The sequence below is a fragment of the Buteo buteo genome, chromosome 6 (assembly GCF_964188355.1).
Source record: "Buteo buteo chromosome 6, bButBut1.hap1.1, whole genome shotgun sequence".
NCBI classification, from domain to species: Eukaryota; Metazoa; Chordata; class Aves; order Accipitriformes; family Accipitridae; genus Buteo; species Buteo buteo.
The window spans coordinates 11661940-11682259 of record NC_134176.1 but is presented as its reverse complement, the minus strand read 5'-3'; the positions used below and the strand labels follow the sequence as shown (position 1 = coordinate 11682259).

Genomic DNA, 20320 nt, shown 5'->3' with positions numbered 1-20320 from the left:
CCCAGAGCAGTATACAGTATATTTGAGGATTTGGGCTATTTTGTTTTGGCATTTGTGGTTGTTACTTTTCTTGGTTTTTAACTGTGTGTAAGGTGGAAGATGGAAGGTCTTACAGAGCTGTTAGTTTGACATAGAAGAAATATTTCTGAGATACAGAGTTTACACAGTCTATCCAAATCCAAAAGTTTGCTTTTGAGTTTTTCAGGATTTTGCACAGTAGTTTTAGTGCACTCCCTCTCTCTCTCCTCCTCCCGAGCTAGTTAAGGTTTTGAAACAGGAGCTCTGAATAACTGCTGAGAGGAAGAGCAGTGTAAGCCTCTAGGATGCCTATATATGAAGACTTTATCACTAAATTTAGCTAATTACATTTTAGAAGAGTTTTCTTGAGTGGAAAAAAGCATGTACCTCGTTGATTCTCAGATTCTTAAAATAATATGTAAATCACTTTGTAAAAATCTGTATTTTATTATTTAACACATTTCACTTATTCTGAACTCTATTAATAGTCTTCTATTTTTGCAACTGAAACATTATGAGTTTTGAACGACAGTACATTATTTCTTTAAAGTTAGTGTATTTCTGCAGGTAACACCAATCTTCTAAAAGTATGGAATGCCAACTGCCAGTCAGAAGGAAAGTAATTTTTAGTATGTCCTTCAGTAAACCCAGTGGAAGGTTATTTACTGTCATTGCAAATGTTCAGTTATGTAAAGTGTCACATTATTTTAGTTTCAGAAAAGACGCTTTGAAACAGTCTACTGTATATATTGTACTAAAATTGTACAGCAAAATATAGCTCTGTATGCTATAAGGCTAAGTGTTTTTTCAAGCCATTTCCCCCCTCCAAAGACCTCTAAGTAGGTGGACAGCTTGTGTGTGTGATAGAATATATGACTTAGGGCAGTCTTTCTCTTGTGATCTGTGAAATGAGTGACACTAGTTTTATGTTCAGCTCCCAGCCCCATGTGAACAGGGGTTTTTGTGTCAAATGATGCAGAACGTAGGTAAGCAAAAAGTACATCTATAAGAATTTTCTAAAACACAGCCCTAGAACACTTGGATTTTTCAGTTGTTTGTCTCTAAGATGGAAATGTTCTTGAAGTTATATGGCCTTGAATAGGAACTTCTACCCCAAAATTAAATAATTAATATAAAGTTATCTGAAATTGGATAAGCAAGCATCTTAATCCTTGGAATTTCATTACATACTTGAATATTTTCTTTATACAATCAGGTTTGCTGCATAAGCAGTGTTAGTTTTTTTCAGGGAGTAAGGCTCTGTGTATCTGTTCATTTAATAAAGCTTTATTTGAGCATCACTTCTAGAGACTGTGTTCAGTGTATGCATTGGCATTGTAGTATATGTCACTGAAAAGAGCCAGACGAATTACCTGTCACAGTTATGGTTGAGATTAGGCAATTGATTCTATTTTTGATAACTAAGTGTATGCAGAAATGCTTTGGTTAATATTTCAGATGCTCAAATACAAAAATTTACTGAATGTACTCTGTTATGATGGTCTCGTTGACTTATTAGAGGTCATTCTGTAGCTTGAGGAAAAGTAAGACCTTTCTCTAGCTGAATTTATTTAAAGCAAGGCACCCTCAGTGTATTTGAAAGCATTTACAATTGGATGTGTCAACAATTTCTGGTGTTAAACTGTGTTTCCCTTCTAGTAATTCCCCTGAAGTGGCAGCTGTATTTAATTTTGTTCATGAAACTGAATTTTCCTTTAAACCCAAGTAAATATTTAATAAGATTTTGTCCCAATCAAATGCTCAAAGTTAGTTTAAGTAATCACATATACAAAGATCAGTCACACTTCAGAAAAATGTTATAGAAGTGAAACCACATGGTAAAGAATAAGGAAAGTATCCCATTATCTCAAGAAAAGTGTTGATTCTCTTCCAAAAAGAGGTGTGCTGCGTACTACCTTTTTGCTTGGACAGAAAGCCTCCTACTGGCTGCTGCTCATCAGGCTCAAAGCTCCCATTCTTATGAGAGTATTTTCCAAAATAGGTAGGTCTTGAGATGCGTACACCTTCACAGGTAGCTGACATTGTTTTATAGATGCTAGGACATATCAAGAGTTACTTGTTAATTGATTGTGTTCTCAGTGCTTTAAAATTTTGTCTGCCTTTGTCCATTTACTGTGGACATAATGTCATATGTTTGCAGGTTCAGCCACAGAAATCTGGCCACTTTTGAGGATGAAATGTGCCCTTGATTTGAGTGAGATCAAACTGTCACCTTTTGTTTTTTTAAATGAGGGGGAAGGAAGAAAAAACAGAACATCTAAAGTGTCTGGCATTTCCTTAGATTGATAACTTTAAATTTTCAGTAATTGTGTTAGTCACAAAAATGCTTTTTACAGCCTCTTAATTTGGTAAAATTCTGAATGTGTTTCATATATGCAGCTGAAAAGCTGTTGTTTGCCAATGTTGTAATGTTTTGGAGAGATCAGAAGGCCTGGGGGAGTCTAAAAGTAGGTGAGTGCAGAGGCTAGAATCTGGAAAGCCTAAAGAATATATGCTGTAACAGGGCAGGTGTACTCAAATGTGGGTTTTCACCATATCAGAGAGAGCAGAAATGGGGAAGAGAACTGGTGTATCAGACAGACACACACTTAATAAGTAGAATCCAGAAAAGTCCCTTCATTAGCGTCCTTTCCTAGCCTGGAATGGATTTGAATTTTATGAATCTTGTCATTCCTTTGCTGTCAGCAAATGTCTGTTGAAACTCATTAGAAAAATGTTGTATCCCTTTCTGTTTGTCCAGGTATATATAGAATGGTAGAATCATTTAGGTTGGAAAAGACCTTCAAGATCATTGAGTCCAACCATCAACCATGCCCACTAAACCATGTCCTGAAGTACCCCGTCTACTCTCTCCTATGTAGGATCATATCTCGTACTGATGGCTTATTAATGATTATTTGAAAAGATTGTATCATTTAGATGACTTAGGAGAGCACCAAAGGGCTTCATAATGAATTTTTTTCCCTATTTTGCTTAAAAAATAACATTATTCTGTAGGCTTTTAATTTTATTAAAGCTGCAAAGTTCAGCATTAAAACATGGAGAAATGATGTAATGAAGGTTGTTTGTTCGTTTCATATGCCCATATGCAGTTTTCCAATTGCATATTATTTTCCCCAAGACTGGCCTGATTCAGTGCATCAAGTGAGCAATGTTCATTCTTAATGACTGGCTATTAAATATTTTCTTTATTCATTGTGTAGCCTGAGGTTTATTTACTGCATGCTGTTTTCTGAAGATAGAAAACCTAATTTCTGAAAGAAAATATCCAGATATCCAAACAAAAATTGATGTATTTTCACAAATCACCAAGGTCATACTGTCCTTGTTTTCCTGGAGCTGTACAAGCAAAGGTCATAAGCACATCCATACTTGCATGAGCCGTTTTTGAAATGCTTAATACTCCATCTCCAGGAGCATTAAGTTGAATATATCTGGTATTATATAAAACTGTTTCTTAGCTGACTTCAGCTGCTGCTTAAATAACTGATGCTTCTGCAAGGTCTTTACAGCAAATGAGGTACACAGTCCTACCCGTCAGTGGAAGCTTTTTGTTGAAGTGATTTCCTTGCTATTGCTCAGGGCTCTGACAGTCAAGTAACACCTGCTCCTCCATGACAGCGTTTACTATCTTAATCAGATGGCTTTTTTCCTTGTGGAAGACTGAAGGACAAGTTGTATTTACTGCATAACCAGGTTTTGTTGTCAGAAGATGCATGTCCAGTGCACTCAGTGAGGCTGCAGTCTTATGGAAATGAAAAATAATTGGTTATATCACTAAAATCTGTAGCATACAATGCTGCCAAATTGAGATTGTGTGGCCATGCTCAATTATGTTATTTTCAGCTGCTGAATGCTTGACTTTGATACCTTCATTGTATTTTGGGGTTTTACTTGTGTTTAATATACATTCAGTGGAATAACCTACTTAAACAGTCTGAAATGATGTGTATGAACTTTTCTGAATTGTACCTTGGGTTCAGGCCTGTTGTGGAGTGTTGCCTGTCCCAGCTGTTTTGGGAGGGTTCGAGTGATAAAAGTGTTGTAGTCTGCTTGCTGAAAGTAGGCAGCTGTTGCTCATGTAGTGATTATGCAGATGCATGCAATCCTGTTGAACCCTGCATTATCGGGATACTTGAGATCCAGGGAAAAATACCCTTAGCTCTATGCCTAAAATATTGTTAAAATAGGATAAGAAGCCATTTCTTTGACAGCAGTAGGTGATAAATACTTGGTGTTTCCTGTAGGAGGAAATAATGACTGATCTGAATGAGTAGTCTGTAGCAGAGCCAAGCTGGCAAAGGGTTTGCCTTCTCAGTGAAGGTGGGTGCTCTGTGGCATCAAGATACTGTGAATTACTCTATGAGGAGAGCTGTGTGACACAGTGCCATGTTAAAAATCTCTTGTTTTCAGCTTCATTGTTTTTTTGAGTCTGTTGTGTTGATTTCTTAACCCAAATAATAAGTGTCTGCAGCAGTATCCTTTGAAATGTCTCAAATACCAACAGAGAAACAGATTTGCTCTGCATTAGCAAATTACTGCATAGCAAAAGCTTGCACTGGGCCTGGAGTTTAAATTTGTGCAAAACCATAGTTTTGACTTCTAGTTTGTATTTCATGTTAAAAAAAAAAAAAAGAGTGCTTTTGATGTGTCTAAAACTCTTCTATGTTTAAGTTCATTCATGATTTAACAATCATACAATCATTGTATGTATGCTACTTTATTCTCCAGTGAAATCCATGTGGTTTTCTTCACGCTTTTTATGTAGAAGAGAATTTTTTTAATCCCATTTCATTCTATTTATGTTGTGTGTAGACTTTGTCTTGTATGTAATAAATTTCCATAAAATTCACTGATTTGGGTGATTATGGTGTTTGGGGTTTTTTTTTTCCCCCTCTGGTCGCCATCATCTCTTGGCTCAAAGACAAAAGTTCTCTCCTTAATGCTGCGAGATGATGGTGTTTACTCCTGCCTACTTCCCCTGTCCCCAGGAAATCATGCAAGAATTACACATATTCTCTTAATTGTATTGTGTCAAGAATTGGTGAAACAGAGCTATTTCATCTTTGTTCAGAAGAAATTGTAGACTTCCATTAGGTGAGAAATTACTCAGTATAAAAACTTGAAAGGATGATATTTTGGGAGCTCAATTCTTTTTTTTAATCCAAACAAAAATATTTAATGTGGCAGTTTCCTTAGGTTAGTATCTAACTGCAGAGATAAAATTTATTTCTGAAGTTTGCTTATTGAAGTAGTTCCTGCATGACATGGAGACTCTGAACTTACTGTATAATGCTGTTATTACCAGATATATCTGTGACTTAGATTAGGAAACATTTATTGATTTGTCATTTCTTTCCTCTCCAGGCTGCCTATCACCAAAAGTGTTGGAACTGAATATGCTAAAAAATACAGACAAGTGGAGGAACAGGAGCTAGATGTAGTTGGAAATGATCATCTTGTCTACAAACCAGGTAAAAAAAAAAAAAAAAAAAAATTTGCTTCTTGTTATAAACTTGCATACACCTGTCTTTTTCCTCCTATCTCCTCCCCTAAACAGAACTATGAAACCTTATTGTGTATTTCTTGTTTGTTTAATGCTGTATGTGTGTTTGTTTTGTATAAGGTATGGTCCTAAAAAGTAAGCACCTTATTTTCTGGAAGCCACAATATATAGTGCTGTTGTATGCACATGCATCTATGCATCTGGTTTATTGCATTGATATGACTGAAATATATCTGCAAGGAAAAGATACCACACATTGCATTCATGTCTTTCTCTATTCTGTTTTCCCATTTTCTATCCATGTTATTTCTGTGTATACTTGATTGTTGCTTTGAACTGCCTTTAGAGAGAAATTTGATTGCACTTCTTTCCTAGGAGCTCTGGTAAAAGTAGTGTGAGGCTGGCTCACTTGTCAGGACAGGTCAGCTTCAAACTCTTCCTGTGCCTCTTAATTTCCAAATTTGTTAATGTAGCTGATTTCCCAAGTAAAGGACACTTATGTGTTTTGTCTGTTCTGCGTGTTGTTCTCTGTAATACTTTTTGTATCCCTTTGCTGATATACCAAAAAATTGAGAAATTTTCTAGAAATTACTGTCCTTCAATGCTTCTGCAAATTGTATGACCTCTGGAACTCTGGTAAGTGATGAAGCCATTTGTTTGGCCTATCATCAGGTGACAGGCAGTAGGTGACAGGCAGTAGGTGCAGTTGACCTGTCCAGCATGTGCAGTGCATCTGACCATCTGTCCTAACCACAAAATACTGTCTCTTGTTCACTTGACATTACATAAAACTTGTGGGAGAGGAGGAGAAGGTATTGAAAGGTGAAAATGGGGGAATAAAAGGACTGAAAGAAGCTTTGAATGTTGTAGTTCAGGAATGTGGTGTTCCCTAGTCTTTCATGTGCTCTACAAGCAAAGGAAGGACAGCAACAAGTTGACTAAGCGTAAGTTCCTTAGATGTTTCTTTAGAAGTATAGTGGTATTGATTAATTCAAGGAAATAATGTAGATCATTTAATGTCCTTCAGGTATTAAATCAGAATTCTGCCTAAGGTAGGCCAGCAACTTTAGCAGCATGGGTTGCCTGCTTAATTTTGAATGGAACTGATGCTAGCAGTGTTCCTCCTGTAAAAGAAACAGGGTTATAACTTAAGCTTTTTAGGAAATATTTCTGCATAGTCATCCTGGTACTTCTTTATAAATACCTATTTTCCCCTGGTCTACCCTAAAATGTTTGTCCTTGAAATCTATACCTTCTAATATTTATTCTTGCCTTCCAGTTGTAACTTACTTAAACAGCATCTAGTTAGCAAACAACCTTAAATTACTGAAATTTTAGCATATACATACTCTCTTATTATTAATCTATTAGATGTTTTCATATGTCCCTTTTTTCCCTCTCTTCCTACTCTGTGTCATGGTCTGGAGTCTCAGTTGCTTCAGGAGTGGTTCCATGTGGTGTTGATGTCTGCCTTCTCTTGTCAGTGCTCTGCTCCCAGCTCTATGCGATCCAGTGGGGGACTCTTGGCAGACTTGATAGTGATGGGACTGGAAGAATCTTATAGCATTCTGAGACTGAGCTGCCAAATCCCACCAAGGTGCAGAATAACACAAAAACTTCAGAAAATCCTGGTTCTTATTGCTATCAACTTTGATTTACAGACAGATTCAAGAATATTATGTTAGGACAATATAATAAAGATGATCAGTGAGTGAGCATGAGATTTGTAATGTTAATTTTATGGATTATGAATATATATGTTAATGAGACTGGTATTCTCAAATGGTAATATGTTCATCATGCAGATTTCAGCAGCTCCAAGACCCATTTGTAACTATTAGCTATATCAATCTGGAAGTGCATGTTCTATTTAAGAACATGAAAATTGTCATAAACAATCAAGGATTTATTTAGACCAGGCCCTACCACTCTAACTGTGTTGAATAGAAATTTGCAGCTTATTTCTTGACTACAACATGGAAATCAGAAGCTGATTTGCCCTCAAGGTTTCAGAGTTGGTAGCCCTTCTGTTGTTTCTTTCTTTCTGAATTGCTGTTCTAACTGTAGATGGTATCTTCTGTATAAATTGACAGCCCATTTTAAATCTTGCAGAGTTACTGAAACAGTTGTGGTGTTTGCTTGTGCCTTGGTGTTTTATGGAGTTCTGTTGAGTTTAAATTTTGTGCTTTCCAATTTCTTTGAAAGAGCATATGTTTTTATGCCAAGAGGACAAATAGAAATGCCTAACCTGCTTCTCTGTCAGGAACACAGATCATCAGGGAACCGCATTTAGCATTCTGGTTTCTACGGAACATGGTAGAAATGATACTGCTGTGAAGAGGATGTTTAAGTGATTGAATAAAAGCAGAAGAAAATACATTGTCACAACTGTTAGCCAAAACAAGTAGAGCATTAGCAGTTCTTCCCTGGGCCATTGGTCTAGTTCCACAGTAGGTACTGGCTGTTCCAGAGTTAGACTTAGATGCACCTTTGATTCAGTGAGGTTGCAGGATATTGTGCAGAGGGAAACCTTCCAGAAATATGTGTATGGAACACTTGCCTACTTTAATCATCCTATGGAAAACAGACTTTATTTTTTTAAAATTCTGGGTATTCTAAACTGTATGCACTAAGAGTTTTACTCTTAAAGCCTCTAAAATTCTTAATAAATTCCCCTCTTTTTTTAAAGGATGCCTATATAATTGTTTTCATGCAGCTTTATGCATGGCAGGCTTTTTTCCTCTTCTATCTTCATTGTTTTCAAACCATTAAATGGATCTCTTCTGGGGATCTTCTAGGTCCTGGGTGAAGTAATTTCTTACAGAGAAGAAGCAATTTAAACGTTGTTTCTGACATATAAAAAACTTAAGTTGTAGAGTTCCTTAAATGTTTCAGATTCAGAACAGATGCATGCCAGGAAAATAAATCATAGCACAGATCTTCACCCAAAACCCTTTTGTATTCAAAATATGTGCAAGTTGAAGAGGTTTGCAATGGAGAACAGAAGACTCAGCAGCAAAGACTAATTACTTGTGGTATTTTCTTAGGAATTTTAATGTTACCTGGGGGCATCCTTCAGCAGTCAGCACTTCAAGACACACATAACTGTTAGCCCGGTTTCCTCAGTTAGGAATGATAATTGCTTTGCCCAGGCTCTGGATTAAGCTCTTCAGGGCTCAGCCAGCAGCAACTTCATGTACTTCACATTATGACTGAAATAGCATGAGTTACTGTGAAGTCCTTATGCTTTGTGGCTCAGTGTAGGAGCCTGGTTGTTTCCTGTGGCTTTCCTTTCTCACGAGCTTGCTTGCTAACTGTAATCACTTTGTGTGTTTGCAGCTCAACCCAAGAATGCTTAGTGACACAGTAAGCATCTTGTTTGACTCTCCTAACCAGTACTTTCAAGTATATTTTTTTTATGCATCTGATTTTTAATTTGCTTAGTGGCAGATACCAAGATCCAGCTGTACAATCTTTTCTTCCAGAACTGGTGAATGCAAAAATCTAATCTTGTGTTAAAGGATCTGTTCAAATTCAATTCAGCAAACAGGTACCAGAAGGAATACATTTGCTATATGGGCTACAATAACTGAGATACTGGAAAATTGCTCTTTCCATGGGCAATAGACTGTTTTAGTCATGGCAGTCAACATACCTCTACAGAACTTCAATAATAATTGAAAAGGAAGTGAGCAGGCAAATTCATCTTTCCCATAACTGAGTTTTCACTTTCTTTTTGCACTGACTGAATAGAGAAATTAATATAATTATTTAGTCTGGATTGACATTAATGCTTCTTACACACAGAAATACTTTGTCATAAAACAGCGTGGTGGGCAGTTGTATGCTTCCTCAATTTACTGTTTTCAGGTTGGAAGTGTCCTGCGTTCTCTACGTGTCAGAATCCAAGGTGCATGTTTGAGCGTGATATCTTATAAAGGTGTACTCCAGTTGGGTTTGTCCCAGTCTTAATAATGTTTTCCAGAAAGTATAAGGAATTGAAAAAGTGAAACTTTGTGCCTTTATTGCTGATAAATCTGTATTCCTGTAGCTCCTTGAATCTGTAGATGCCTCTGTATTTGCAGAACTGATCTGTTTTTTTGAAAGACCAGCTCTCATTTTGGGTGTAATTACATAAACAGATGTTAAAAAAAAAAACAAACCAAAAAACAAACCCAAACCAAACAACAGTTGAAGGCAGTTGAACTGTGTGGTATAGAGTCCACAGCTGAATGGTTATTTAAATGAGTAGAATAAACTCGGAACTTTCATAGGGGTGTATTTTAAAGTATTTCTATTCTGCAGTGAGTCTTCATTGTTCAGAAAAACAGCTTTCATTAAAAGAAAAAAAAAAGGGGGGGGCGGGGGGCAAAAGTTTAAGGTCTTCTAAGATGGTTACCCAAGTTCCCAATCCCAGTTTTGTTTTTTCACTAATGATCATACTGGATTTCAGAAAAAGTTTGTCACCAGTTTGTTAGAGTGGGCCTTTTCATGGCTGCTTGGGTCATGTCAGTGTTCATCTGAAGTTGCCGGTTTACTCTGAGGCCCAAGACTGTACTATCTGCTCTAGATAGATGTCTCACAGTTGTCATCGTATTAGTTCCGCAGGCAAACTCCATAATTTTTCTTTCAGTTTAAGCACAGAGTATACGTCTTGAAGAGAAAAAACCCAAACCGTACAGTTTTTAGTACTTGCAGCATCTACTAATATAGTTATATGGCTGCCAGTTCTCAAACTCTGTATATTGATGGTGGCTGACATTGGATGACTATTTACTTTTGGTATAATTTTTTTCCAAACTTCTGTGCTTAGGAGAAGGTAAGATATTGCTGTCCTAGAACTGTCATATAAAAAGCAAAAAAAAAAAAAGTTATGTTTCATCAGTGAAAAAAAAAAAGAGTTATACAAAATTGATTAAATTGATCTGATTATTCAGCAGGTACATGAATACTGGTGGTTGTTTATTTGTTTCTGGTTTGTTCCTATGTATTTTTTAAATAAAATTCTTAATTTTAGGTTAATGATTTCTTATTAATACACTGGGGTTTTACTGAGTTAGAGAATCTTATAATGTGAATCCTACTATTTAAGGTGTTTTTGTCCCCCCTGCCTTTTTTGTCAGCACTGTTGTAGAATTGCTGCTGTCCTCTGTTGTATACTTTTAACACATTTTTCAAAATTGCAGTTGTTACGTGGAAAACCTGATAGAGGTGGGAAGACTATGTTGCTTTAACAGGAATATGCTGTCACTGGGTTCTTTTCTCTAGCAGCTTGAGATTTCTTCCAGCATTGGTCAAACGATGCAGAGCTACTGATGTCTCAGTAGTGACATGTTTGTGCCAGAGGGAAGCCAGTCAGCCTTTGTACAGCGTTGTTGTGACAGAATGCTACATATGAATTTTCCTGGGGAATATATTTAGAAACTTGACCAGAAGTATTTTAAAGAGAACTGTTAATATTTTTAAGGGATGCTGCTGTTAAGTTCTGTTTTGTGTGTGTTTAGTAGTGCTAAGTAAATCACTGTGCAATGATCACCTATAACTTGTGTTACACAGAATCTAGGTAAAGAACCTTTCTTGTTGGAGAATGTGGCTTTAGGAGAACTTTGGGTTTTAGTGCTTTATGAAACTGTCTTAATGAACTGTCTAGCTTTTGGGGGTTTGTTTTAATGTGGGAATAAGTCATTTTGTATTCCTTGACACTTGAAGACAATTGGGGGATTGGAGCACATTCAGGTATGGTACAGAGACAAAAGAAGCTGTTCTGCCTGCTGCTGCTTCACTGCTGTGTGAGATTGTTAGTAACCTTTCCAAAGAAAGGGATCTGTAACTATGCAGTCAGGTATTTAGGCTATAGCCTTTATTTTACAGTAAATATTGCCTTTGTAAAAAGAATACTAGGTTTCTTTCCCACTACTCTATGTATTTCTTAGAGAAATAACATGACATTAAAAAAAGTGAAGTCTTAAGTTTTTATTATCTGTATGCAAATAAGTAAATTTCACCATAGTACCTGGTGAAATGCATTTGAAATAGAAAGCATTTCTGCCTTTGATTTTAGTATAGCGGGTTTTTTTAGCCAAATTGTTTATTTGTAACTTGCAAAGTTGTTGCTTACCAAAGTCTTGTCCTGGTTTTCCCGTTCTACACCTGCCTCCGCACCTGTTCAGTCACGCTTTTGTTTTTCATGGTTGAACTGACAGCAGACTGCAGAGCAGAAACTCATGGTAGCACTGTATGATTTTTGTTCTGTATTACCCAGTGATAATGGTGACTAACTGCTGCCAAGAGACTGCAGAATCTAGTATCACCTTGAAAGGTCATTGTGATACTTACCAGACTTGTTTTAATTGCCAAGTGGTAGAAATATAGTGGTGGTCTTATCAAATTATGGGTTATTTTGTACTGTGGATTCAGTAGGCTTTAAGGGAAACAACACGTGGGTACATGAATAAGGCATATTTTTTCAGTATTGTCAAAAAAGTTCTTGGGAATGGGTAATTTTGGCAGTTGCAATGCAAACTGTGCAAAAATACTATTTTTTTAATTAGAAGAAAAGCACATAGAATTATGGAATTGTATGCATCTTTGACACTGGTGGTGGCTTATACACAGAAGCAATGATTTTCAGAGCTGCTGCCAGTAAAACAGCAGTTGCATAAACACAGAAAATGTCTTCAATCTACTATTATTAAAAAGTATTAATTCTATTAATATTCATCAACATGTGATTAAAATTTGATAAAAGTTAGGTTTCCAAACACTGTGATCATATTCTCCTGCTGGTTGTTCCCTTTCTCTATTGAAATAACTTACTCTTGGTTATTTTCATGCCTAGATACTTCATTGTCTCAGTGTGAATCAAGTGATCAGACTTCTGTACCAGTAACTAACTGTAAATGTGTGGATACGCCTATAGCCAAACACAGGGAAGAGGTAATTTTGTTGTATTTTCTCTCATTACGGAATAAAGCTGAAAATCATGGTTTGTTTTGTTGGGGTTTTGTTTTGGTGTTTTGTTCCTGTTTTAAGCATTGTACAAAACCTTTATTCATTGTACAAAACCATTGTATAAAAATTCCTAGAGGAAGAAACATTGCCGTTATACTTTCTGTTTATAGGTATTTATGTAAAATATGTAAATGAATGCATGCCCATGTTCTTTTTTGTGATCTCCTAACGTGTTTTAGGAGTCCAGTTATCTACAGATGCCTAGAAGATGATAGAAAATATGGCACAACATTTTACAGAGATTTGATATGTGGCCTGGAAGCTATTGATATTTCAAATCTGTTTGAAATCTTCTTTGACTTGTTTTGTAGACTTACAGTTTTTCTTGAAAAATTGTTTCAGATAGTGTCTCTGATACAAAGCAATTCAGTTGTGATTGTACAAGGAGCAACTGGCAGTGGTAAGAGCACACAGATTCCACAATATATTTTGGATTATTGCAATCAGCAATCTATCTACTGCAACATTGCTGTTACCCAGCCTCGGAAAATTTGTGCCAGCAGCATTGCCAGGTGGATTAGCAAGGAACGCTCATGGACACTAGGTGGATTTGTAGGATACCAGGTATAAGAAAATTTCAAAGTTATTTAAAAGTACTGTATCGTCTTTCTTGATTACTTTTAAGTGTGTCTAGTGTACTGAAGAAATGTTAGAGAATCTGCTTTTAAGGTGGAATTGCAGGTTTCTAGCCATCTGCTGTTAAACGTTTGTAACTTAAGCTTTTAAAGTTGAACAACTATAAATGCTAGTGAGCCTCCAACAGACATATTTAATTGCCTGCATTCTGATAATTGGACACATCTATATTATTAAACATTGAAATTGTTGCAGGAGAACTATATTCTGTCATTTTCCTTTTAAAATTCTTCATTAACATACTTGATTTGTTGACATTACTACATTTACCTGTCACTTATGTCAAAACTTCCATGCATTTATGGCCACATTGTTTTGTGAATGTCCAGTTGTTTCTTCTTAATGTGGAAAACCTTGAACTAGTTTTTCCCCTTAAAGCTACCTCCTTTCCTTTTGTCCAACTTGGTTTCAAACTCAGTTCTATTCCTCCGTTTATAACCTTGATGCCACTTTCATCTTTTGACACGGATACTGGTGCTTTAATCAGCTCTTTGTCAGTGACCACAATAAACTGCTGTGATCATTGTTTCACTGTAGTTTGACAATAGCTGTCTGTGGACTGGCTTCTCTGGGTCCTAAGGCCAGTGGGTTCACACTGGTGGTGGGAGGATGTTCATGGAGAGTCATCTGCTTCTGGAGTTCTTTGCTGGGAGGAATACGTGTTGATTTCTTCTTCCTCTCTTCTTCATTCTTTTTCTTGTTTCTTCCTTTTTTTTTGACTCTAGGGTCATATGTATATGTGTTTTCTAACATGCATTTACAGCTTGCTTTTTCTTCATTGGTCTGCAGCTCCAGGTTACATGCAAATGTACTACATATAGTGCCATTTATGCATGTTAGATGTCTTCTCTTTGTTACCTATAAAAAGAATTTCGTCCAGTTCCAGGTGTGAGGGGTTTTTATTTTTAACTGACCATTACAGACTTGTTTATAGCATGCGGTCTACAGTGCCAAGCTTCCACCCCATGTGTTGTCCCACATCTGCTTTCTTCTGTGCAACATCCTGTCTCTCCACTTCCCAAGGTCTCTGCTACTGTACCAGGCCTCTATATCTCTACACTACACTAAATTGCTGTTACAACTATACCAAGTAAAGCAGAGGTGAAGGCAGGTCAAGAAAAGGCCAAAGAGAGACAGCCTGACATGCCTTAGTCCTGAGGCCTTGCAAACTCAGTACAAAGCTTACAGCCTGTTACTAGTAATAGCAGTATTGTATCTCCATAGCCCTGCAGTATATCAGCTTCATTTTCCCTTCAAAACAATCTTCATTGTCCTTCATAGTGAATGCTATTCTTTGTCTAAGTATCAAATCTTAGTGGTTTCTTTTGCTATGTCTACAACAAATACTGTAGCAGGAAAAAAATATTTTTCCCTTTTTTTTATGAAACTCTGAAGTTTAATTTTTCCACAGGTAGATTGGAACACAAAGTAAAAATACTCTTTATGCTCATTCACTAAGTTTCAGTTCTGAGAGGTGAACACTCTAGATTATGAGAAGTATGATCTGACATTATCTCAAATTTTAACTAAGCCAGTCTTAATAATCTTCAGGTGTCATTTTGTAGAATTACTGTGGGTTATGTATGTTGGTTTTTTCAAAATAGTTTCTACATGAAGTCTTTTGTATAATTTGATACCTTGAATTAATTAGTCATAAAATTGCTAAATTGATTCATTATGCTAATGAGTCTTAAAGACATAAAATGGTGCTGTGCTTCCAAACTGTCTTCAGGACAGTATGTGTGGATGTGCTGTGCTTGTTTTACAAGCACTTGTGTGAGCTGAGCAGAAATGGAAGTAGAACAGTTGAGTGTAGACTCATCTGCTCTAGGCTGTTGTAAAAGCTGAAAGTGAAAAGATGATCATGGCTTTCCCTGCCTGCCTTGGTAGGTAGCACCTGAGATAGCTAATGTAACAGAAGTATTTTAGAAATCAAAACGCCATTTACCATAAGGTTGTAGAACTTTCAGGAATAAGTTGCCTGGTCTTGGTGATATCTTATGCCTCTTTCCTTTTCTCCTGTCCAGTAAGCAAACTATATTTTGGCAAAATCTTTTTCTTGCTCTGTATATTAGTGGAAAGATACATGTATGTACTTTCAAAAGCTTTTGAGGAATTCTTAGACTAGAGCCCCCAGCAAGGAATTGTGATCCTTTACTCTATGAACTTCAGGGTTTTGAAATTTTTTTTAAAATTTCTCCCAAATAAAATGTTTGTGGTTGACTGGTTCTGGGCTTTAAGAACACAACTGTGCAGAGGCTTTGACAAGTTTGAATAATTTTGATGAGTTTGCACTATATTTCATTTTGAAGTTCTTCCAGATGCATGTTCCTGTGAATATGTTAAATATCTATTCCTATCTATGTTATTTTTCTCACTGTGTTAGGTAAGTTTAGAGAACATTTCCACAAAGGAGACAAGGTTGCTGTACATGACAACTGGAGTTCTTCTCGAGAAAGTAGTTGGTGCCAAAAGCCTAGCTGAATTCACACACATTTTCATCGATGAAGTAAGTTGGTGGAAATAAGTTTAAGCTTCATATTAAGAAAACCTTCTTCTCTTTTGTCTTTCTGACCATGCTAGAGAAAGAAAAATACAGACATCTACTTGTAAAGATGTTTTGTATAAGTTGTCTGAACTAACACTTCTTGAAATACGCTTGTCTTGGAGATCCTTTGAGCAACAAAGTTCAGAACTGAGGGTGTGGGGAGGATTCTGGGGAGTGCTTAGCTTTTGATACGAGTGGCTTGAAATGTTTTCTGAAATCCGCTATGTGGATTTCAAGAACGTGTCTGGCTAGGCCTATTAGGAGGAGGCAGCTAGTTTTTACTCACTTGGTTATTATTGCCCTTAGAGTCTTTACTCTTCATCAATGTCCTGAAAAATAAAATAGTTCTCTGAAAGTTCTCTGTCTTCTGGCTGGATTTACGGTCCACTCATGTAGATTTATTATTATTGCTGTCACTTCACTAAAAAGCTGAAGAAAATATACTTGTAGGTTTTTTGTAATTTGTATATTTGCACATGTGTTTATGCTTATTTTCTTGTGGGAAGCGGTATTTGACTGTTAAACATAGTCAGATGTGAGATTGAGCTTTCACAAACTGTGAATGTAAATCACATGTAAGATGTAGGACTTAAATATTGGGATGTAGTGATACTGAAGAGGACTTGCAGATTTCTGGTATGTGCAGTTGTGGTTTTTTGTTTTGTTTATCTGGGTTTTTTTTAATGCTGGTTTTCATTTTTATTCTGTTATGGTATTGGAGCTGAGAGTGACTGATTCTTGGATATTTGAGGAGCAGGGAGACAGCACCTGGTATACCGTTAGACTATTACAGTAATAATGAAGGCTGTCATCACTGCACTTGAAATGGCACATTGAAAACCTGGAAAAGATGGAGTAAATAGTTACACTTTTGTATGAAGAAACTTAAGGACTTCATTCAAACAGATGAAGGAACCAAAAAACCGCAAGTCCTAAAGAGTTGTACCACTTGTCTTCATGGGAAGGATTTGAGACCACGCTAATATATTAGCAGAGTCTTGCAAACCTTAACATTTTAAAGCCAAGGATAAGGAAATGCAGATTAGATGTAAGATGCAAAAGTTTAATGATAGAAGATGCATACGTAGAGAAGTGTTAGATTGTTCCTTTAGTTTTAAAATTTATTAATTAGATATGAAAATTAATGAGTGAAGTTTTCTGGCCCCTTATGCAGGAGAACAGATTTATGCAGAGATTCTTCAAACCTTGTTTGCTTGGGTGCTGTAATTCAAACTGATGGTATCAGCTTGTACCACTTCTTTCAGCAGTTGCTAGCTTTCAAGACTGTGTGGTTTTTTGCTTCCCCATCTGAAATTCTAGTCCCTCTTGTTCCCCATATGCCACTTTTTTCCCCCACATCTACCTCACAGATTGTGATCTTGACTCAGTAGTAACCACTTTAACAACCACATGTTCTCCACTGCATTCTTAATTGCAGGTCCCAGCCTGCTTAGGGTACTGCAGGTGTTTAGGAACATACCTAAACAAACCTAGGTCCAAAAATCATGACTTCTCACAGCAAGACTTTGCTGTCAGCCTGAAAACTGCCTTAGCTACATTGTTTTTGTAATGGGGCAGTATTGATTGGAAGTATAACTTTGTGTTATGTTAAAAAATGCTAATTGCCTTAGAGGGGATGAATGCTGACCTTTGAAGGCTGAGCTCCAGAAAAAGCTGCTGCACTTAATATATTTAAACTGTAATTCAAGAAAGAGATATGATCATCATTGATAATGTTGAGAAGGAAGTATTGAACTGCAAGGATCAGTCAGAACAGTCAGGTGCTAGGATATATAAAAAAATTGGGTGGAAAATAATGTTTTGGAAAGCAGTTGTGTATTTTGATCATAGCTAGAAGCCACTGGGAACAAGGGATGTCCATTCATTTTGCAGAGCTTTTAGACAAGCCAGCATACTCCCTGCCTGGATCATTTGTGATCTTACCTGTACAACTGACTTACCCAACTTCAGTATCACTTCAAATGTTATTGTCAGCTCTAGTAGAACTAGTGGCTAGAGCTCATGATTGGTTTTCTGGTCATTATTCTACAATTTTCATGACTTAATAGCGGCATATGATTTTCACAAAGGGTGCTATAGTCATCTGAACAGCTGTGTTGGAATTTTAAAATGTGATTAACATGCATAGTCTTAAAAGGTGTGTTTTCTTCTATGAAAATGTATTGTTGTTCCAAGTTACAAAAATAAAACATGAAATTGAGTAGCAAAGGAAGAGATTGTAAAAAAGAAGAGCATGAATTAATGAAAATTAAATTGTGGATAATGTCTTCCAGGTGCATGAGCGCACAGAAGAAATGGATTTCTTGCTCTTGGTGATCCGTAAACTGTTGCGTACAAATTCACAGTCTGTAAAGGTAGGTTCAAAGTATATTCTGCTACTTTTTTGTGCAAGAATAATTTTCTGCACATTTTTTTAATCTACAAAGGGCATGTTTTAAAGAATTTACCATAAATGTGTCATTATTTTTTACTAAAATATTATTTAGTTTGCAGTTCTTCATAAGGAAGCAAGCTGAAGGGCATTCTTTTCCTGGGTGCTATAATGTGTTCTGAGAGACTTTTTTTCCTCATGTTAAAATGCATTAGTTTCTAAAGTCTGCTTAAGGCTAAAAAATGCAAGATGGATATTTGACTAGAATTATGTATTCGGTATTGAGGGCAGTGCTTATCCCTGGTTAAATAAGGTAGCATTAACTCTTGGAAATACTGAGCTTTTTTTTAAAACGGGACAATATGCTTGGAAAAATAGCAGAAAAACCTCAGAAATGCTGTATTGTAATTTCTAGGCAGAACTTAAAGCAAAACATGGCAGAGATTTTTCTCTGCATGTTGGGAAATTCTGCTTTGTACTAAAGCAGAGTTTGCAGAGGTTTAGCATGCCGTATTTGGTCTTTGTGGTCTCAAAGTAATGAACTCTTGAATTGTAAGAAATTAAATACAAGTGATAAGAGTTAGGCTAACTACCTGTATTTCTGTTCAGCTGTTTGAGACTGCAGAAATTTTGTGAGACTGTATGTGTCCCTTAAGTGCTTCAGTTAATTGTTCAGTTACTGTGAACTGTTCTGTTCAAAGCAGACATAACTTGAGTCTATGTTGGCCGGTTTTGTTGCTATTGGAAGGGAATCTGTGTTCTTCTGTACAATCGACCACATTGATTCAAAGTTGGGTAACTTGGTCTTTAGATCATCCAAGCATGCTCTCACTGGAAGTACCCTTCCAGTTGGCATAGGGCATGTCTGTGCACTTCATGTCTTTTTTTATCCATTTTCTTGCTGATAAGAAAACTCACTTGTCTATAAATTCGGAGACAGTGGTGTGAAGCTATTCAGGCTTTCTTAGCACTTGGGTCTGCCTACCAAGAATACCAAATAATTTGATCGTACTCAGGTCGTGAAAAGTTTGCCCTTGATGCTAAGATTATCTGTTTGGTGTCAATGGCAGGAAGCCCTACAGGCCCTATCATCTTTTCTGTTAGAAAACATTTTTCTTTTATAGGTTCCTGAAATATATTTTTTTTTTCTATATAATTCTGATTAAATCTCTCAAAATTGTGACTGGAAAACTTTATCTCCTTTATATCCTTCTCTGCAGTTGTTTTTTCAGATGACAGTTTCATATTGTATAAATCTGAGACAGTCTTATATTTGGGGGTGGGGGTAGTGTCCCTTTGAATGTTTTTCGTGGTGTGGAGGGGGGAACTCTTGGTCTCAATTGCTGTGTTTCAGCAGAGCAGAACAGGTAATTCAGTTTGAACCTATACACTAAGCCCAGTGTCTCCTACTTCAACCCTTTTCAGCCCCTTTTGAAGAAGGAGGAAGCTTTGATCACGTGGCAAATTCATTTAGAAAATGCAAGATTGTCCTCCCAGTGCCCCTGGATTAATGAAACAAAAGGGTGCAAGGAGGCCTGTTTAAGGGAAAAAAAATGTATTTATAATTCAGCGTGATGTGAAAAACATATGAGGTGTTTGTCTCCTAATCTGGACATTGCAGAGCTCAGAAGTAGCAGGTAATTCAACATAGCATCAACGAACAGGATGGGAAGAGTGATTCTGACATATGGAGGACAAGATCTACCTGTTGTGGTTCACGTACGAACTGTGCTGAGTTTTCTGGCAGACGGGTGGTGTATTGCTTTTAGATCACGGAGCAGACATTTCGTTTACTGTTCTAAGGTTGATTGCCGGGATGGGGTTGCACAAGAAAACCTATGACTCTGAAAATGGTTCTATTGGGTCAGACCAGATAGTGCAGTTTCCAGTAGTGACTAGTAACAGCTGCTTTGGTAGGAAAATAAGAACAGGATAAAGAGTCGTATTTCCAGGTTCTAGCAAATTGCCATTCAGGGACATCTGAAATGAGAAGTTGCTACTGTGCATGTTTTTGGTATCGTCTAGTGGGGCTTTAGACATATCCATGCTGCACGAGTAGTTTTGGGCTGCTTGATCTTGAAGGACTGTCGAATTACCCTCTATTCCAATGTATTCCTCTGCCATGTTGGTGATACATGCTTGTTGAATTTCTGCTTTTGGAGTAGATCAAACTCTTGGTTTAGTAATG

At 36.8% G+C, this 20320-nt stretch overlaps 1 protein-coding gene across 1 annotated transcript in view; it reads left to right on the top strand.

Moving 5' to 3' along the window:
• Positions 1 to 20320, top strand: part of TDRD9 (tudor domain containing 9) — an 86226-nt gene that overhangs the window by 16733 nt on the left and 49173 nt on the right. The window contains exons 2-6 of the mRNA XM_075031000.1: positions 5407 to 5513; positions 12384 to 12481; positions 12899 to 13120; positions 15579 to 15701; positions 18035 to 18115. Coding sequence (XP_074887101.1) covers positions 5407 to 5513; positions 12384 to 12481; positions 12899 to 13120; positions 15579 to 15701; positions 18035 to 18115 — 631 coding nt within the window. The remainder of the gene's footprint in view (positions 1 to 5406; positions 5514 to 12383; positions 12482 to 12898; positions 13121 to 15578; positions 15702 to 18034; positions 18116 to 20320) is intronic.